This window comes from Triticum aestivum, chromosome 3B (assembly GCF_018294505.1).
Source record: "Triticum aestivum cultivar Chinese Spring chromosome 3B, IWGSC CS RefSeq v2.1, whole genome shotgun sequence".
Classification (NCBI taxonomy): Eukaryota; Viridiplantae; Streptophyta; class Magnoliopsida; order Poales; family Poaceae; genus Triticum; species Triticum aestivum.
This window is the reverse complement of record NC_057801.1, coordinates 184796707-184817714: the sequence shown is the minus strand read 5'-3', so window position 1 is coordinate 184817714 and position 21008 is coordinate 184796707. Positions and strand designations below refer to the sequence as shown.

At 45.8% G+C, this 21008-nt stretch overlaps 1 protein-coding gene across 3 annotated transcripts; it reads left to right on the top strand.

Annotated features, from left to right (window-relative positions):
* Window positions 1-3732: 3732 nt before the first annotated feature.
* LOC123069273 (uncharacterized) lies at window positions 3733-8130 on the top strand. 3 transcript variants are annotated; one of them, XM_044492087.1, is made up of 8 exons: window positions 3733-4463; window positions 4776-4925; window positions 5011-5284; window positions 5399-5495; window positions 5597-5724; window positions 5834-5915; window positions 6025-6085; window positions 7663-8130. In XM_044492087.1, exons 1-8 carry the CDS (start codon window positions 3903-3905, stop codon window positions 7687-7689), a joined length of 1380 nt encoding a protein of 459 aa, XP_044348022.1. In that variant the 5' UTR covers window positions 3733-3902; the 3' UTR covers window positions 7690-8130. The 3 variants fall into 3 exon arrangements, with proteins under 3 accessions (XP_044348022.1, XP_044348023.1, XP_044348024.1); XM_044492088.1 differs by having other exon boundaries at window positions 4779-4925; window positions 7663-8129; XM_044492089.1 differs by having other exon boundaries at window positions 7657-8128.
* Window positions 8131-21008: the final 12878 nt, after the last annotated feature.

Sequence of the window (21008 nt, the reverse complement as noted above, 5' to 3'; positions counted from 1 at the left end):
ATATGGGACGGTCTGGACGCGTCCGCCACGTCGACTTGGCCCTACTTGGCCCACGCCTACCTCACAAATATTGCCGTCCGGAAAACCCTAGACCGGTGACCGAAGCAGCGTTCCGCATCGCACTGAGGCGTTCCGTTGTCCTCCGCATCGCACTGAGGTCGCCCTCCGCATCGCACTGAGGCGTTCCGTTGTCGACCAAGGCAGATCCCGCAGCGGCGGATCCACTTCGTCCGTGCCCGGCGCCCGTCGAAGCAGCGGCAGTGACGTCGCCGGCCCTTCCCGCCTGCCGCGCAACTCCGGCCACTCCGCTCCACTCCTTCAGGTACGCCGCCCATCACCAGCCCCATCTGCTCTGGAGGTGGTGCCCGGCCACCGCTGGGTCCTCCTGCCCGCGGCGGGGCCAACGCACACCCGGACGCCCGAGTCGGAGGCACGAGCAGCCCAGCGCCGAGCGGCAGCGGGAGAGGGAGAGGACAACAGCGTTCGAGTCGATGTCCGCGCGCCGGTCGATCCTAAGGCAGCACTCCTCGCTTATGTGCTCCGCCGCTCGTTCACGTCGGCGGAGACGGATGCGCGGAGCCTTCGCCGCAAGAATGCCAAGCCGCTCCGACTCGCCATCGAGTTGTCGGAGCGCGAGGCAACAAAGGAGGCGGCAACGAAGGCGAAGGCGGCCCGCCATGCCAAGGAGCAGGACCGCCTGCTCCACAGGCTGTCGGGCATGAGGTGCAGCTCTGACTCGGATATGACGGATGGCTCCACCTCCAGCTTCGACGATAACGCGCCTCCGCACGCCGATGCCTGCACGGAGGAGGGGCACAACCGCGTCGACGGCCGGAAGGGGAAGGGACCGGGGAGGAAATGGTGATTTCCTCCACCCTTCCTCGTTTTGTTTATATTTTATCTATGTTTGTAGTATGGATTTGCATTGTTCGCTGTTAAACTCCGATGAATCATGTTTCTTTTGTTCGGCTAATCCGATGAACTGCGCTATGATTATGTGTTTTATGTAGCGTTGCATGGATTGCATGGTTTTGAGGTTCAAGATGTGAGGGACGCGAGTGTGGAAGATGAAATACAAGGCGTGCCCGATTAGTGCCCGCGGACGGCATTTGAGGAGTCATATTTGCTCAATGTGGCTGTAGATGCTCTAAGGGTTTAGAGGCAGGTATAGAGGCAGGAGAATGATACATTGTGGATGCTCAGCTCGCATCAAATAGAAGAGCATTGCATTTGAAATTTCAATTCCATATATCTGATTCTAATATTTTTCCAGAGCACCCCTGACATAACTCTATGTATGTCTCTTGTGGTGACCACATGTTTACTCTTAGCGGATATTTAGAAGAAAAAAAAGAAACACATGTTCTGGTACTACGAGCTGAAAAATCCATGGGTTGCCTTCTTTGATTCGAAGGAAAGCAAATGAACCCTCCCAAAACCACGAGGCCCTCCCTCGTGTCCTGGCTCTCCTCTATCGAATCCGATACGTATGGAACCACAAACCATCCTCTCGCTCCGCGCGTTGCCACCGCCCTCGCCATGTCGTTCCACCACCAAGGCCAGCGTCACCATGGTTCTCGCCATGACTCGAACCCGACCCCTCCCGGCTGCACACCTGATGCGGAGCATCCTACGGACATCACCATGTCAAGAGTTTTTTTGACAAGTGACACATGCGACCTCTACTTCTCATACATAAAGGTGAATCTTCTCCTTTATACGTGTTCACTTGACCCCTCTGAGGATGGTATACTACTTAACACTCCACTCATGTGCATGCATAGGTATTGTCGGAATGCCATGGACGAGGAGGAGTGCGAGCACAAGTGTACAACTACACCATCCGTGAGAGAAGCATGGAAGAGGAGGAAGAAGACCTGGAACGAGCGGTACTACCGCCCGATGTCCAGTACTATCGCCTGCTTGGGCGCAGAATCGGGCCTGAGGCCCATGTATTCCTTTCCCACTTACCCCTTCATGGCTTAGACTATAAATAGACCACCTCCACCTCCTTTCTAGGGTTAGCAAATATGATAGCTCATTCTTAGGTGAGCTTTGCTCCTACCTCCTCCTCTTGAGAGAGAGAGACCACTCCCATGGAGTTCAAGACCTCCATGTGAGAAGATCCTGCGGGATATCGTCAAGACCCCCTTGCGGGAAGATCCGTTTAGGATACCATCAAGACCTCCTCTTGAAGATGAACTCTACCTTGTATCTTTCTCTTTGTTGATCATGTACCTTGTGGATCTTGTGTGTTTGATTGTCTAGTGGATGTGTGATTGGACTTGTTCTTGAGTGTTTCCCCTTGTGATTTCTCCCCGTTCTTCCCTGTGTTCTTCAAGGGATCCCACACCAATCGTGAAAGATCGGCCACCTAGGGTTCCACCCTACATCATCTCGGTATCATGAGCCACGTTTATCACGTATTTGGAGTCCCTCCCATCATTTTCTAGTCTTCTTTTGCTTGATTCGAAATCCCCACCAAAAATAGCCCCCAAACTTTTTTGTGATTTGTTGGTTTGATAATGTTTTGTTGATTTTGATCCATGGATTTGCTTGGTTTCGAGTGGATCTAGCATCTCCCCAAGTTTCCCCACCTTCCATCCACGAAATTTGTCAAATTTTGCCACCGGAATCATCCATTTCCGCCCCAAAATCGCGCCCCGATTCGATCTGCGAAGAATCCCGACATGAGCGGTACTACCGCCCGCCAAGCGGTACTACCGCCCGCCAAGCGATACTACCGCCTATAAGCGGTACTACCGTCCTCCCGAGCGGTACTTCCGCCCAGCCCAATTTCAGCCTAAGGCTGCCGAAAAATCCCGACACGAGCGGTACTACCGCCCATCCTAGCGGTACTTCCGCCCCTCCCAGTTTCAGCGTTCCGAGTTTCACCGTTTTGCCCATAACTTCCACATCCGGAGTCCAAATTTCCCTTCACGTCCTCCACGCGGCTGCCGCATCCATGGAAGATCGCCGCGTGCGCCTGGCTCGAGTCCTTCACCGACGACCGCCCTCCCACCGAGCCTGAGGTTGACACCTACATCAAATTAATGGAAATGAACTACTTTTCATGTTGCACTTCACGGTATTAGTGGCTAAAGCTAACGGAAATGTCATGGAGGGAAAAAAGTAAAAAAAAAGAAAGATTTTTTAAGCTAAAAAGGGAAGCAGATTTTAAAGTGACCAAATAAATTTTAATATTGCACTTCACGGTGTAGTGGCTAAAACTAACGAAAATGTCACTGAGGGTACAAGTCAAAAGGGAAGAATTTTTTAGGGCTAAAAATGGAAAAAAAGTTTAAGGAAGCCCAAATAAGGTATTCTCTCATCGAAGAATGCACAAACTTGTGGAAAGCGGTTGTTCTGATCCTGAACTCATATGAGCTCAGGTGAAGAGTAAAATCGAAAAATATTAAGAAAAAAATCTTTTTTTTTGGGAAACGTTGACAAATGTTTTGTTAGCTCGCCAAATTTCATCACCAGATGACATTCATGCAAAATGTGGCAAAAAAAACCGCTGCTCCAAATTGTTACTTTCAAACGCATTTGGAGCATTGATTTTTTGCCACATTTTTCATGACTGTCATTTCATGATGAATTTTGCAAACTATCAAAACATTTGTCAATGTTTAACAAAAAAAAATCATTTTTTTTTCATTCTTTTGTTCAGGAGAACAAGCGTGTGAAGCAAAGCCTAGAACTAGAAGCGCCCATTTCACCGCACGTGTCGCCAGCCCAGAAGCGCAAACGGCAAAGCCGCCTCTCCTTCCCCTTCTTCCGCACACAATCGTGGCACAGTCCTCCTGTCTGACGGTCGACCACCAGTGCGAGCATTCCGACGCTAGGGTTCTGCCACGGTGCCGCCGCATCGTCGCCCGCGACCGCCGCCGCAGCTAGAGATGGACGCCGCGGAGGTCGCGGCGAAGGTATGCGCCCTCGAGGCCGAGCTCGCCGCCACTTTCCCCCGCATTGCCGACCTGGAGGCCCGGGTCTCGCTCCTCGAAGCCGAGAACGCGCGCTGGAGGAAGGCCATGCCCAGTGGGGAGGTCTCCGGTCGATTGGTGGAGGGTTTGGGCGGCCCCAAGCGAAAAACAGTCCAGGCGGTGGGAGTACCCGGCCTGGCGTATGCTTCTTTTAACGAGGTCGGTGACGGCGAGGAAGAGGGGGTCGCCGCTGATGCCGGCAACGGGAGGAGCGGCGAGGAGGATGGCGTTCCCGCGGTGCCGACCCCTAGGAAGCGTGCATTGCTTAGAATAATTGACAGTGATGAGGAGGATGACGAGACAGAAGGGCGCCCTGCACCCACCATAAGGCGCTTGACTCGCTTAGCGGAAAAACAGTCGAAGAAAGCACGAGTCGAACCCAATGATCATGAAGAGAGCGAGGATGGTTCGGGACAAGATGGTGATATGGGTGAATCTAAAAATGATGCAGATTGTTCAGAAGATTCTGACAGCGAGGTATTCTTTCACGATATTGTAGCTTACATTGTTCACAAAAGGAAGGTTAAGGATTGTAAGCATCTGTTAGAGTTCTTCAGTCCATGTCATGTTGTAGCAGTCCTCTGTTATGTGTCTGCTCTGTTTAATTCAGCACAGAACTTTCTCCTTTTGGATATATGCTAGTGTCAAAAACGCTCTTATATTATGGGAGGAGGGAATAGATTTGTTCTTTTTGCAGTGTTGCACACTATGTATCCTCTAGTGGATTCATGCCCATTTATTGTTTTCCTAGTTTTTGTTTACCTCTGATTTTGTTTCCTTTTCTGTTAGCAGATGGATTACACCTTGCTGAAGGATGTGACCCTGGCTTCAAACAACCAGGTGAGGATTCGAGTCAGAATAACGCGCATTTCGCATTACATGGGCAAGTATCAACCAAGAGGAATTCCGCAGGTTGATTTTGTGATGCTCGATGAGCAGGTGAGATACTTGTCGTTCTGTAACGTCTTGTTCATTTACCTTCACCATGTAAGGTCACCGTGCTGGTTCAATGTTTATGAAATAGGGGGGTATGATGGACGGTCAAGTACCTGCGTGGCTTGCACAGCTCTTTTTGCAACGCATCAAGGAGGATGATGTGTATTACATACACCACTTTAAGGTTGTCCACCCTAGTCTGCCCTATAGGGCTGTTGATCATCCTTGCATGGCAATGTTCACGAGGGACACAGAGATAAGCAAGGATGAACACGTGTCTGATAGTTTTCCGGTGTATGCATACAAGATATCGCCTTATGAAGTCCTCCGATCACGTGAAAACAACACAGCTCTAATGTCTGGTATATAATCTGTATTTGTGACTGAATCATTCTGCCTCCATAATTATGTGTACAGCAGCTGCTCTTTTCGCTGTCTAATCTAGGATTGCTTTTGCCTTTTGGTGCCTGATGCAGATGCCATTGGTCTTATGCTGGAAGTTTCAAATGTGAAAGCTGTTATTGTCAACGGTGCACCTCGGGCAGTCCGTAACGTGTACATAAGCGATGGCAGGTATGTTGATAGAGCTTCATTGTTGGTCACTTTTAGTTGCTTCATGACAGTCTTCGGTGCTGTTCTACATGCTTGTGCATTTTCTGATTATGTTTTTGAAGAGAGACGGCCGCTGTTGCTTTGTGGGAGGCACAGGCAAATCAATTCCCAGCCGAGATTCTGCAGCAGCAGATGCAGCAAGGACCAGTTGTCATTCTCTTTGTTGCCGTGACTGTCAAGCTGCGTGAAGGTGATTTTTTTTTCGGCAGCTCTATTTTGTCTTTGGTCTCCTTTGGTAATTGCAGTCTACGTGTTTTAGTAACATCAGATATCATTTGCCTAATTTTTCATCACATCAGGCCAACTGTGTTTGCAAGGAAGCAAAGTCTGTAGGTGGTATCCCAATGCTCCTATTCCAGAAGTTTTAGCTTTGCAGAACAGGTGGATTTCATTTTATTTTGTAGTTCTGTGTCATGTAGGAATATATAGATCTTATGGTACAATCTCTGTTTCCCTGATATCATCTTTATTTTGCTTTGGTATCTGTTAGTTCTGCTGGAGTTTCACATGAGGCCAGATTGGTTGACACATCACCAACACAGACCCAGACGGTACGTGTCAGTGTAATGCTATATAGGAATACATGTTATGATTTTTACTTGTTCAAAATATCGGCCAATAAATCAGTTAACTGGCCGATTAATCCCTGCTCAGTGGATCACCGAGTAGCCAATTTATCGGCCGATTAACTGATCGATTCACCTATTAATGCCTTACTCGCCAGCTGGCCGAGCAGTTGCCCATTAACGATTTCCTGAACATTGCTTTTGAATAATGTTGGAGACCTCCATGGTTTTTACTGCTTATCTTCCCTATATATTTAGGTCTAGTGAGAGTGTAAGTGGGAATGATGGTGCTTTGGGCGAAATAAAAGGGTATTCTACATCCACTACAAGACGCTTGGCTCAGTTAGTTAAACGTCAGTTCAAAGAGAGTACACACAGATTGTTGAGGAAACTCTACGTAGATGTTATGGGTTTTGCATAGGCCGTAAAAGGACTGCTAAGAGTATGGGTTGTGTGTGTAAGGTGGATATGCTATCAACATTCGCTGAACACCCTGGACTTTGCCTGAAAGTTGTTTGTGCCCACTATGGAAAGCAAACAAAGGAAGAACAGCCAGAAAAGCCATTTTATGCATAACAAGCAAGTATAACGTATTTAGCCAGATACATGCTGGCCCTGGACTTGAACCAACATTTATGCATATAGCTGTATCTCCATTTAAATGCCACATGTTCTATTTAGTTTGTCTTTGACTTCATTTTTATATAATTCTCCAACTTTGTGCCACATCTGTAAAAATTAATGTTTGAGAGCGAACTTGAAAAAATTGTCTACCTGGGTCCATTTGCACATATATATTTGGAGCCGTTTTCACCACTACGACAAGGTATAATTCATTTTAAACAAATCATGCATGAAGACCACGCTATGGCAATTAACAACTTTCCTTGCCGAATTTGACATGATCACATGAAAATACGACAATATGCACGCTTTATGCAATTTGTCCTTGTTTGTAGAAAGAATTTCCATCTAGACACTTATTTATTACATAATTTTTTCTTTAGTTAAGAAGAGGATTTTCGGTGTGTGGATTAATATCTTCTGTTGACCATGCATTATACTGATTTTGGCATTTAATTCTATATGTGGAAGTGTGAAGTGCTTGTCTTTTCCATGTAAACTGTAGGGCTTCTAAGACTACACCGAAGTAGGTTGAACAGCCAACACGACACACTATGCTTAGTTAAAATTGAGCTACACTGATGACTATGCATCCTCATAATCACGTTTTTGTTTGAGGTCTTAACTAGTGCTCATGCCCTTACAAGATACGAGAGTAAGTATACAGAGCACCGTGTTCATAAGATAAGGGTGTATTTATTGTCATGCCAAGGCTTAGCTTTGGGCCTACCTGTTTACAGCTTAATAAACATAGAATGTAATTTTGTTTGTGTCTATTGAATAGGTACTGCAGAACACAATCATATGTGATGTTTTCTTATCTGATCATTTCACTTTTATTATGTCAGTTTAGTCGTAGGGAAGTGATCAAGAACTAGCATTGAACTGGGGGTTTCAGTTTGTCTCATGCAGCAATTTGTTTTCTTGTTTAGGGTTAGTGCATGGCAGGGCTTTCTTCTGGATGATGATGCTTTTGGACCGCTTAAGAAGACTATTCATGATATGGAGACGCGCTCCCCGTGGTTGTTTGGGATATACAGTAGTATGAGAACAAGGAGGACCCCTACTTTCCAAGTTTCCATGGCTCGTGGTGTTAGTTATATTTTGACCTTTCTGTGACCCTTTGTACCTCCCCAATCAGTCAGTCTTTTGTAGATATACGGGCTTTGTTTTGTGTCTTCTCGAGTAGCCCGTAGTTAGGGGAATGCAGCCATCCTATGTTCATATTACGTACTCCCTCCGTTCCGATTTACTCGTCGTGGTTTTAGTTCAATACCTAGGATGCTCCCTGTAAATCTGTAATATCCACCTCGTAGTACTACATCTATCCTCGAGATGCTTTTGTCCACTTGTTGTGTGTTGTTCGACGTCTTTGTTCATGGGGTCAGAATGCCATGCCTTCTCTCCTGCCAATTGGAGGTGTCGGTCAGTCCTGTCTAATTCCTCTAATGAATGGAAGGTTGGCGCAAGGCAGAAATTCAAAGTCTATGTCGGGGTGTCTGGTCTACTTGACCACAAATTCGCTGCCGTTTGATGTCAGTTTCAAGTTTATGGAGAAGGTGATGATTTATGTCCAGAAAAGGCGAAAAGTTGCTGCGTATGCTGCTGAGCTGCCGACAATACGAGTCCGCAGAGCCTTCTGATTAACGCATATAACTGCATGTTTATTTTGTCAGACGCTGATATAGTGATGCTAGCTCGTCACCCGAGTTGACAAACAAGTTTATTTGTCAGACGTATCAAGATGATAAACTTGACAGCCTCATCCAATTCACCAATGACTGATCGAATGCTGGTTTAGTACGATTAGCAGCAACAGCAGCAAACCATATCACTGTAGAGTCGTTTCTCCGATTCTTCTCTCAACCAAACACTGAACAATCCAGCAACAATAACGGCCGACAGGCCGCACGCATCCATCCCTCTCCAGCATCAGAAAGGAGCTCTATTCCTCGCATTCCTGACAGGAAAGTAGCAGCAGCGGCAACAAAGACCCGAGCAAAAAGCTCGCACCAAATCAGCCACATATCTCGAGCGCATGGGCACCCTACACGACCAGCAATTAAGCTTGAGACGGTGAGAGCATATGGAGCGGTCAGTTCGGTCTCTGTATGTGGCACTGGCACGGACGGGTACAACAACCCCACCGGTGCCACTGTCAAGTGAGACCTTCGGAGCACGTGGGAGCTGCGGCAATGGCGAGCTCAAGATTGATCAGTTTTCGATCTGGTTTGCTGTTGCTCTCGGCTCCGATAGAAGTCAACTGGGCGTATCAATGGCGGTGTGGGCTTCTTCGTGCGCATTGACACGTTGAAAGCTGGAGATTTGAGTGTGGTGGTTGTGACCACTTGTTCCTACTTAACAAACTGATCATGACCACTCTGATCCTCCGGGAATCCGTTTCCTTACCACCTTATAATTGTTACGAAATAAAGGTTCTTGTCTTGTGCGGAACGGTGCATAATTTTTTAAAATCCGGTACCAACAGGTATAATCCCCTGGAACCACGTTTCTTTCAAGCCTTTCAACCAATCAATACGACCTTGTAGGGCAGTTTTTGCTAAAACTTGAGCAGTTTCTTGAAAACTTGCTTCGGATATAAAACTTGGGGTTGTTGGAATAATTATGCATCTCTGGAATGCCATTAGCAGGAACAGATTGCATCTAGATCACCTAAAACATGAACAGAGAAGGGTTTAGGGGATCATTACGTGTCACGGCAGTGGACATGATCGCCTGCTTGGTGCAGGCTTGATGCAGAGGTGATGTAGTCGAGGTAGAAGTCCTCCTCAACGTCCTGATGCCCTCAGGACGCCACCGGCACTGCCCGGGGACGGGAGCGGCGGCTGGAGTAGGTCTTCCCGTCGCTGCAGCGCTCCCCCTGATCGGATGGGGTGAGAGAATATCGGGAGGGGAGTGAAACCGTACGAGAATTGTGATCACGCAGGCTGCCAACCCTCTCTCGTTCCCTTTTATGTAGCGCTGGCGACAGGGGACCTAAACCATCAGTTGGTTTGGGTGCCCCCGATCAGGGCGCCTTAGTTGGGATAAAAACCTCACGTACGTTGGTGCGTGGGGCCTTTTCATTAACGTTATCTTTCTCTTTTTTTTCTGTTAAACTAATAGATCTAACTGGCCTGTTTAAGCCGTCAGATCAAAACCAACATTCTCCCCCTTGATCGTTAGGCTTAACTTCATTCGCCCATTCTACATAGGAATGATGTACCAAAGTGAGGTGTTACAACAGCTTGAAACGCCACAGTATAGTACACCCGCCTATTTCGAAATGGAAAACATTTTGCTAATTGGGGAGTGGTTTATTTTAATGGTCCTCTTATTCCAGAATCATCAGGCCTCCAGTAGTCCCATGCCGGCAACATGCTCACGAAAAATACTGGGTGGTAAGCCTTTTGTTAGCGGATCCGCAATCATATGCTTCGTTCTTATATGTTTAACATCAACTGTTTGATCCTGAATTCTATCTTTCACAACACGATACTTTATGTCAATGTGTCTGGCAGCATTACTTGACCTGTTGTTACTCGTATAGAAAACTGCTGGTTCATTATCGCAGTACAATAAAATTGGTTTAGATATGCTGTCAACCACTTTAAGTCCGGGTATAAAATTCTTTAGCCATACAGCCTGCCCGGTGGCCTCATAACATGCTACAAATTCTGCCTGCATCGTAGATCCAGCAGTTAACGTTTGTTTGGAGCTTTTCCACGATATAGCTCCTCCCGCGAGTGTGAATATATAACCTGGCGTGGATCTCATACTATCCACGCACCCGGCAAAATCAGAGTCTGAATAACCAACAATTTCGAGGTTATCAGTTTTTTTATATGTAAGCATGAAATCCTTAGTTCCTTGCATATAACGCAAGACTTTCTTTGCGGCCTTCCAGTGGTCCGGTCCTGGATTGGATTGGTATCTGCCAAGCACCCCGGTTACAAAACATAAGTCTGGGCGTGTACATACTTGAGCATACATGATGCTTCCAACAGCTGAAGCATAAGGAACCGACTTCATCTGATCAGTTTCGCATTGGTTCCTCGGACATTGAAATGTCCCAAACTTATCGCCCTTAACTATAGGAGCAGGTGAGGGTGAGCACTTATACATATTGAATTTTTTTCAGTACTCTCTCAAAGTATGCCTTTTGAGATAGTCCTAACGTTCCTCTGGACCTATCTCGATGAATCTCGATGCCGAGGACATACGAGGCTTCACCAAGATCTTTCATATAAAAACTGGATGACAGAAAATTCTTGGTCTCATGTAGCATATCCTTATCGCTACATGCCAATAATATGTCATCAACGTATAGGACTAAAAATGTGAACCTACTGCCTTTAAACTTAACGTATATGCAGTTGTCCACAACATTTTCGGTGAAACCAAAAGTTTTGATAATTTTATCAAACTTGAGGTACCACTCTCTTGAAGCTTGCTTCAAGCCATAAATTGATTTCTTTAGACGACATGCTAAATGTTCCTTTCCTTCCACAACAAAGCCTTCTGGCTGAGCCATGTAAACATCTTCTTTTAAGTCACCATTTAGAAATGCCGTTTTAACATCCATTTGGTGTAGTTCTAGGTCGTAATGAGCTACTAATGCCATTATGATTCTGAAAGAATCCTTGGTTGACACAGGGGAGAAGGTTTGCTTATAATCAATGCCTTCTCTCTGTGTATACCCTTTTGCCACTAGCCTTGCCTTGAACCGTTCGACATTCCCTTTGGAATCATACTTGGTTTTGTAGACCCTCTTGCAGCCTACTTTCTTAGCTCCATCGGGAACTTCTACTAAGTCCCATACGTCGTTTGAGCCCATAGATTTCAACTCGTCTTCCATGGCAACCAACCATTTGGACGAATTTTCGCTTTTAATGGCTTCCTTATATGAGGTTGGATCCTCCACCTTTCCCATATCATTCATGTCCTCCATCAAAAAAGTGATATAATCATCTGATATGGCTTTCTTCCTCTCACGCCGTGGTCTACCCATGGGCGGAGGTGGTGGTGGAACATCATCATTTTCATTATTTTCTCGGAGATCCTCATTTGTGTTTGGATTCTCATTATTAGTTTCTGGATCACCATTTGACTGAGAGACTGAACCGTGAGATTCAGGATCATCAGATGTCACATTTCTTCGTATTGGAAAAACAATCTCTTGGATAGTCGGGGATGGTACACAAACCCGCTTCTCCTCAAGATTGATCTCCCTTAAATTTGTGACCTCATTGTCCTCAAAAAATACCGCTTGTCTAGTCTCCACAAACTTGGTGGTGTGTCTTGGACAATAAAAACGATATCCCTTTCCCCTATGAGGGTATCCAACGAAGAAACAGCTAACTGTTTTTGGATCCAGTTTCTTAAGTTGTGGATTGAAAACTTTAGCTTCAGCAGGGCAACCCCACACCCGTAAGTAATTCAAGCTCGGTTTCTTTCCCGCCCACATCTCGTAAGGTGTGTTCGGTGCTGACTTAGTTGGAGCAAGATTTAGTATATGTGCAGATGTCTTTAATGCCTCTATCCAAAGGCTTACTGGTAAACTAGAGTGACTAAGCATGCTTGACTAAGCATGCTTCGCACCATATCCATAAGGGTGCGGTTGCGGCGCTCGGCCACACCATTTTGTTGTGGTTCACCAGGCATTGAGTACTGAGCAATGATTCCATTTGCAGATAAGAACTTGGCAAAAGGTCCAGGAATCTGCCCATAAGGAGCATGCCTACCATAATACTCTCCCCCGCGATCAGACCGTACAACTTTGATTTTTGCGTTCAGTTGATTTTCAACCTCCGCTTTATAGACTTTGAATTTATCCAAAGCTTCCGATCGGTCACGTATGGGATAAATATATCCATAGCGGGAAAAATCGTCTGTGAATGTAATGAATGAATCAAAACCATCTACAGACTTAACATTAAGGGGTCCACATATGTCGGTGTGAATTAATTCTAAAACCCCTGTGGCTCTTACTGCTCATTTCTTAATTGTTTTTGCGAATTTTCCTTTAATGCAGTCGACACATTTGTCTGCATCTGAGAAGTCTAATGGAAGGAGAATTTCATTTTTAACTAAGCGTTCCATTCTCCCCCTCGAAATGTGGCCCAAACGACAATGCCACAATTTCAAAGAATTACTAACTCCTTTCCATTTCTTCTCAACATTAATTGCATCACTCACATGCATAACTGAATCATTATTAAGAGATAACATGTATAGTTGGCCTCGTCTAACACCGATGCCTACATTCTTATTACATTTGATCAAAACAAATTGTTTCTTGCCAAAATGGCACTCATACATATCATCATCTAAACAAGAAACTGAAATCAAATTCCTACTTAAGGTAGGCACATAAAGAACATTATTCAATCTAAGAGTGTGGCTAGTGTGTAGCTCCAACGTGAGAGATCCCACAACTTCAACATCGGCCTCAACTCCGTTCGCAACCTTAAGCTTTCTTGTTCCTCCTCTTATAGTTTGGATCGTATCAAATCCCTGCATAGAGTTGGCAACGTGAGTGGTTGCCCCTGAATCAATCCACCATGACTTTATAGAAAAATCGACATAAAGAGATTCATCTACAAAAGTAATTTCATCAATACCTCTTTTGTTCATCCATTTTAGAAAGCCTGGGCAGTCCCTTTGATAGTGTCCCTCCTCTTTGCAGAAGTTACAAGCATTTTCTCCAGCAGTGGAGCTGCTAGGAGCAGAAGAAGAACCACCGGCTTCTTTACCCTTGAATGCCTTAGGGTTGAATGGCTTAGTGCCTTCTTTCTTGACTTGCCTTTTCTGAGGCTTAGGGAAACCTTGTCCGTCATGCTTTCTCTTATTAGAGCCAACATGAAAGACATGGTCTTTCTTCTGCCTCATGATCCTTTCTTCCTCCTGGACGATCCTTGCGGTCATCTCAGAGAGTGGCCATTTTTCCTTTAGAGAGTTATAGTTGACCTTAAATTGTTCAAACTCTTCAGAAAGAGACTCAAGAATAATTATGACAAGAAGGGCTTCACTTAAAGAACACTCCAAAGCCTTAAGCTTGGTGAAAGCATTTACCACCCTCAATATGTGCTGCCTAACATTTCCGTCAATAGTGTATTTCTGAAGAAGTTTAGCAAAAAGCTCATGAGCATACACTTTGTCGGAGCCTTTAAATTGCTCCTCCATTTCAGTGAGGAAATCTTTAGCAGTATCTTTCTTAGGGAGTGCTTCAGAAATGTCCGGCGATATTGTCGCTTTCATGATGAGAAGCGCAATATGGTTGGACTTATTCCACTTTTCCATCTTAACATCATACTCCTTCTTGAGTTCTGCATACCCTGTGACACCTGCCACAGGTGCCACAGGTTTTTCTTCCCTCAAGGCATAGTCAAATTCATTACAACCCAAACATAATTCGACTTGGGACTTCCAACGAGGGAAGTTACTCCCCGTAAGTGGTTCGATCCTGTCGGACCGGAATGGAGCGGAAGCTGAAATCATCATAAAAGTTCATAAGTAAACTTGCATGATTATAAATTTACGTTGGTAAATAAACAAACATGTCAAGTATTTAATTTCAACTCCATGTCAAAACACCGTTGGGCAGAAAAAACATGGAATTAAAATATCATAAGTGATGACTCATAATAATAAAACAACGTTGGTCCGAAATAAAATTAGGGTCATGTCATTATTAATTTAAGCATCAACATAAAAAAACAATATCATTATTTGATGCTTAAATAAGTTCATCATGCAAAACACATAATAAATCCTGAATAAAATATCTCGTTGGTTCAATTTGACCCAGAATAATAATGTGTTCATTATATTTTTTATGCATTTTTTTGTTTTAAACAGTGCAAAAACATAATAACTATTAACTTAAACGCACTGAAAAAACAAAAAAAAAATGGCGACAGTGATTTTGGCCCAAGAATCCCACGGGTGTGCGAAATGCGGATCAGTCCAGTAGCGTATTTTTTTTTGGCTGGACTGAGACAACCTGGGCTGAAGCCCGCGGCCGGATATGGTCCGTTAAACCCCCGAAGGCCCGAAGCGGTGCTCCGCGTCGCTGTGAGCCGCTCGATCGAATCGGACGGCCGGCGCGGCTTGGAGCCCGAACAAAAATGCCGACCGGCCTAACCCTAGTCACTTTCTCCCCTGACCCCTCCGCCCCCGCGTTTATCGCAACAGAGGGCGGCGACGGCGGACAACGGCGGCCCGAGGCGCACCGGCCAAGGCGGCGCTGCGGCTGCGCTCGCCGGAGCAGCGTGCCGCGGACTTAGTCCGGCGCGCTCCTCCGTCAAGCGTGGCTGCTGACGCCGCGCGCGAGGGGCGGGGTATGCTCGCCCGGGATTCCATTTCGGGGTGATGGCGGCGAGCACGACCACAAGGCCGAGCTGGCGTTCGTCCATAAGCACGGCGGCAGCGGCTCAAGTTCTTTCCGCGCGTCGTCCCGAGGACGGCGGCGTCACGGCGTCTCCGCCCTCGCACCGCGGTGGACGCGATGCGGGCCCCGAAGGGAAGAGGCGGCTACGCAGCGCATTAGGTGAGGATTCTCCTCATTTCTTCTCCAATTCGTTTTCATCAGTGCTTGATTTGGGGGAAAATAGTCCTAATTGCAGAATTAGGGTTCTTACGAATTGGGGAAAAGATCTAGGGTTCTTAAACATGAGGGGTTCCTACTGTTGACGTGCGTGTATCCCTCTGCCTTGTGTGTTGATAATGCATACGGAAACAGGACTTAAACATGATCAATTTTAATCAACTTAACATGAAGGTGAGCATTAGATCTTAACTTAGATTAATTAGAATTGATGAACGTAGGTGGGAGTACTGATCCGTAGCATATGAGAATTAAAACATGATGATTTACAGAGTGCATCAAGACAGTAGCATGCATCTTAGGGCTAACCAAGAGCTAAAACTTTCAATCTTTGATCATGAATCCTAAACCTGACTTGATCTAAACTTGATGTTGATGTACAGATCAATAATATAGGGACCTATTGCAATCAAACTTGGCGACTGATACCATTGTTGGAATAATTATGCATCTCTGGGATGCCATTAGCAGGAACAGATTGCATCTAGATCACCTAAAACATGAACAAAGAAGGGTTTAGGGGATCATTACGTGTCACGGCAGTGGACATGATCGCCTGCTTGGTGCAGGCTTGATGCAGAGGTGATGTAGTCGAGGTAGAAGTCCTCCTCAACGTCCTGATGCCCTCAGGACGCCACCGGCACTGCCCGGGGACGGGAGCGGCGGCTGGAGTAGGTCTTCCCGTCGCTGCAGCGCTCCCCCTGATCGGATGGGGTGAGAGAATATCGGGAGGGGAGTGAAACCGTACGAGAATTGTGATCACGCAGGCTGCCAACCCTCTCCCATTCCCTTTTATGTAGCGCTGGCGACAGGGGACCTAAACCATCAGTTGGTTTGGGTGCCCCCGATCAGGGCGCCTTAGTTGGGATAAAAACCTCACGTACGTTGGTGCGTGGGGCCTTTTCATTAACGTTATCTTTCTCTTTTTTTTCTGTTAAACTAATAGATCTAACTGGCCTGTTTAAGCCGTCAGATCAAAACCAACAGGGGTAATCAGCGAAGTCTGTTATTCTCAATAAGATTTCTCGGTAAAGAAATATAAAAGCATTTAGATCATTAAGTAGTAGTGATCTAAATGCTCTTATATTTTTTTACAAGACTAGACTACAGAGAAAGCACTACCATTATAAACTAATGTAAGGTTCAACTTGAACTACAAAAACATCTATATTAATGTACGGAGGTAGTAGCACTTATAGTTGTCCAAAAGGGATAAAAATCACTGCTTTGTCTACCAGCATGATTGTTAGTTTTCACCGATTGGAAAAGAGCTAGCATGGGGCACTGGTGAGTGCTGGCTAGGATAAAACTAGAGTTAAACAGGTCAAAGACGGGTTAATTGAGAAAGAAAATTGTGAAGTCGATGATTTTCAGACTTGAGGGGAACAAACTGAACCCTAGGACTTGACTGAAAACCTATGCCTACTTGAGTAGTAATAATACTTTTTTTCTGAGCCTGAACCGTAGAACAATCATTCTACGGTATTGTTATTAATAAATAAAGAAGTACAAGTACAGAAGATAGTACAGTTAACCAATGCCGGTTTCAGGTATCATGATACACAAAAGAATAACTTAACCTGGTTCCAAAACCTGTGCTACCCAGTTCCTGATCTTCTCAGCTTTGCTTGGCTTTGCTCTCAGTTCTAAGGCCCATAATCCTTCTTTAAGATACAACTTCCAAGTATTGAAATGTGGGACTGCTGATATGAAGATCTTATCGTTGAAATGTACTCCCTCCATAAACTAATATAAAAGCGTTTAGATCACTATTTTAGTAATCTAAACGCTCTTATATTAGTTTACAGAGGGAGTAGTAATAATACTTGACGTAGCACTGCCCAGGGTGTGGACGATGGACAGATAACCAGCAGCAAATGATTATCCAAGGAAAAACGAGGAGAGGTAATTTGTCTTATCATTCACATCTGGTCACGCGAATAATGAAGTTCTGCTGAGAATGTGCTGGCTTGGGCAGATCCATGCATCTTCCAGAGCTCATTTGGCCTGTTCAAACTTCCCTTTTCATTTTCACTGTACCGCAGCCTGGGTTCGAGCCTCGAGGAGTCGCCGAGTCGGGGTCTTCAGGTCGACGCTTGGGGCACGCCTAGAGGCCCAACCAAGACCACATGGCCGTGGTGACACGCGGAGAACCGGCCGAGAGACGCGAGCGGCACCGTGTCGACTCTCCTGTGGGGAAGTCTTCTCGTCGCCGGTTGCGCCGCATGCCACAGCACAGTCCCATCATTTCGGACTCGAGAAAGTCCGTCACCTGACAGACAAACCCGGCATGGCCGGCGACTGATGGCGGCCCCTCCCGTGGCAGCCGGTCGGCTCCGTCTCCGGCCCCGGGCGGGCATGCGGACAGAATTACTGTTCTGACCTTTAAAGCTAATAAAATTCCGATTTGACTTTCGTAAAAATAATAATTGATTCTGATCTTTTTAGGTGACGTCAGCATCCCTGGCGTCTAGGTTGCGAAGCACACGTCACGCACCCTGTCGTCTGGCCCCTGGCCCGCACGACCCACTTGCTCGTTGACCTGCTGACATGGCAAAGGGGCCAGACGCCAGGAACCCTGGCGTCTGGCCCTGGTAAGTGGATAACCCCATGGGCCCAGCCCACTCATCCCCAACCTCTCCCTGGCGGCGGCCGAAGCAAGAACAGAGAGCTCTTTCTCTCTCGTCCCTCTTCTCCCTCACACCAAACCCCCCCTTGATCTACTCCATCCTCTACCCAAATTTGTGGATTTGAGGCCCGAAGCATCCTTGAGGTATTCTCCCCTATTCCCTCCAATTTGTTTTGGTTTTTCTCTTTCTTTTTGGATGCATTATTTCACATTAGGTGATGTTAGATTAGTAGATGGTTTCTCTGTTTTAGGAAATAGTTTGTAGTTGATAGATGATTTGCTAGGTAGTAGATGATGTGTAGTTGAACATGTAGGCAAAATCAATTCCGTTTTGTGCATATGTTGTCCATAGGAAAAAAATTAACTAAGAGGGGTGATGAATACATGATTTTTGTATGTAAAATAGACTTGTTTGATAATTTGGTCTGATAGATGATGTGTGTATGTGGTATAACAATACAGTTGAATTTAAATATGATGTTTCTATGCGTAGATAATCCTATTGGTGGCATACTTTATTTGCAAAAGATATGGTGAAATTTGGTACTCTAGATGATATGTATTTGCATATGTGACACCATATTATTTGACAAATTTATTGGATTGAGATGATGTTGCTATGTTTGAGAATAATTATGTGTGCATATGAAGAAGAAAGAAATGATGTGGTTATGTTTGAGAAGAATGATGTGTTCATATGGCATAACTTGGAGACGATGTTTGTGATTTGTTTAGTAGGATGGCGGATGATGATGGACCTTGATATGACGGATTAATCCAGGAGTGGGATAAGGAACATCGTGCTCGTGCCATTGAGAACGGAAAGGTAAGAAGCAAGACTTATCAATTTCCATTTTTTTTCTCATTTGTGTTCTTGTATTGATAAAAAATCACTTTATTTGCAGCCTGTAGTTGCTATGCGCATGAGGGGTCATTGCGCTGATGACTTTCCTTACGACGCGCGGTACGAGCCGTACATTCGGAGATTGGGTCTTCTCCCATTCGTGTTGCAGTTTAAGCGACGCCCTCCGCCGGTGAACCACGCGGCGCTAACCGCACTTGTGGATCGTTGGAGGCCCGAGACTCACTCGTTCCACCTTCCATTTGGGGAGATGATGATGACCCTAGAGGACATGGCTATGATAAGCGGCCTTCCTATCAATGGACGAGCTGTTACCGGTCGTGTCAGCGCCGTTAATTGGCGACAACGGGCATGCATTTTAATTGGTGTTGTGCCCGATCCCCCTCTGCCAGGCAAGGCCGATGCCTCGAAAGTGAGGCATTCTTGGCTAAAACAAGTCAGAGGAGAAGGCAATCCGTGCCCTCAGGGTGCGAATGACCTGGTTGTGCAGTAGTACGCGCGGGCCTATCTTTGGTATGTAATAACTAAGGTAGTCTTCTCAGACGCAACCGGGAACTCAGTCCTCTAGATGTTTTTGGAGCTACTCACTAACTGGGATACCCAGTATAGCTGGGGTTTGGCCGCGCAAGCATACTTGTATCGTCAGGTAAGAGATATTTGCAACCATTTATCTTGCATTTGTCATGCGCCTCGATATCTAACATGTTTGTTTTATTGCAGCTTGATTTGGCGTGTCGCAGGAAGGCAGATACGTCCTCATTGGCTGGGTTTGTTTGGAGCCTATTCGTGTGGATGTGGGAGCGGATCCCGGTTGGACGACCCGATTTCAAGAACCCCGAACACCCAAACCCACTTGGTAATCATGACAGGGCGCATGATGTTGATCCATATCGACGCCCTATGGTTGCATACTATTGGGAACGGGTGACGGTGTACACAGGAAGCTCGCATGTGCGATATAAGTGCTATATGAACGAGTTGGACACCTTGACTGCTGAGCAGGTATTGAGAAGTTCAATGAGACAAAATTTACTCAAGAATGAAATTTGTATCTAACAATGTATCTCTTTGTTTTGCAGGTCCATTGGATGCCTTATGTGGATGATCATGGCTTCTCTCTTAACGAGATGTGCACGCGTGATAGCCATCTTTTGGCGGGCCAGGTGCCCAATGATATGCTTCTTTGCGGTCGAGTGGCACTTCGTAGACCATGTCACAAGACAATTTGGAAGAAGACAAGGTATTCCAATTGATGAGAGCAAGAAGGAAATGCTATCTATGCATCGGTGAGCAAGCATGTCTTTGAGTATGTAGTAGAGCATTGAATAAGTCTATGTTTGCTAATGCTCTGTCACGTGGCTCATTTGTAGGTTCGATCGAAGGAACAATCATGATATAGCGGATTGGGCAGACAAACACGTTAAGTGGATACAAATTTGGAATCGAAGAGACACGTTAGTGGAATCAGAGAGTAGATCTCACAATCAGTCAGCATATTAAAAGTATCAAGTGTGGTATGCGGGTCGTTACCGGTTAAAGCTAAAGCCCGGTTGGACTCACGAGGAGTGGTCGGAGTTGGTGTCTGAAGACCCGGAGACTGCAGAAGGTTGTCATACCTTCAACATGGCGGTGAGAGACACAAGAGGGGCTCACGTTGACTATGCACCTATGCATGACGAAATGGTATAATGAGCCTATTCTAACACACTTGCATTATATAGTCTTCTTTCAAATACATAAGTTTGGTGTGTTCATGACTTGCAGGGCAGAGAGTTGCTTATGTGCGTCAACGATGCCAATGTAGCACTAAGTCATCCCCGTGGTGGTGCATTATCTGAGAGGACTCTTAGGAGCACGATGGAGGTATGAGCAATGTATTATGAAAGCTTCTTTTCACGGATTAGTTATTTGCATCTCATATCATAGCATATTTTGTGTTGTCGCGGAAGTTTAAGAAGCGGTTACATAAGATGGCAGCTATGCTTTCTTGCCATGGTGCTCAGTCTAGTGATGTGTTTGCACCTGGTAGCCGCGCCGGCAGAGCTCATAAACACCGTTATCTCCGCAACGAAGAGGACATACAGGAGGAGGTCAATGAAGAGGAGGCAACACATCAAGAGGAGCCAACACAAGAAGAGGAGCAGGAACAACAAGAGCATGAGTATGATGTTGATGCTCCACAACC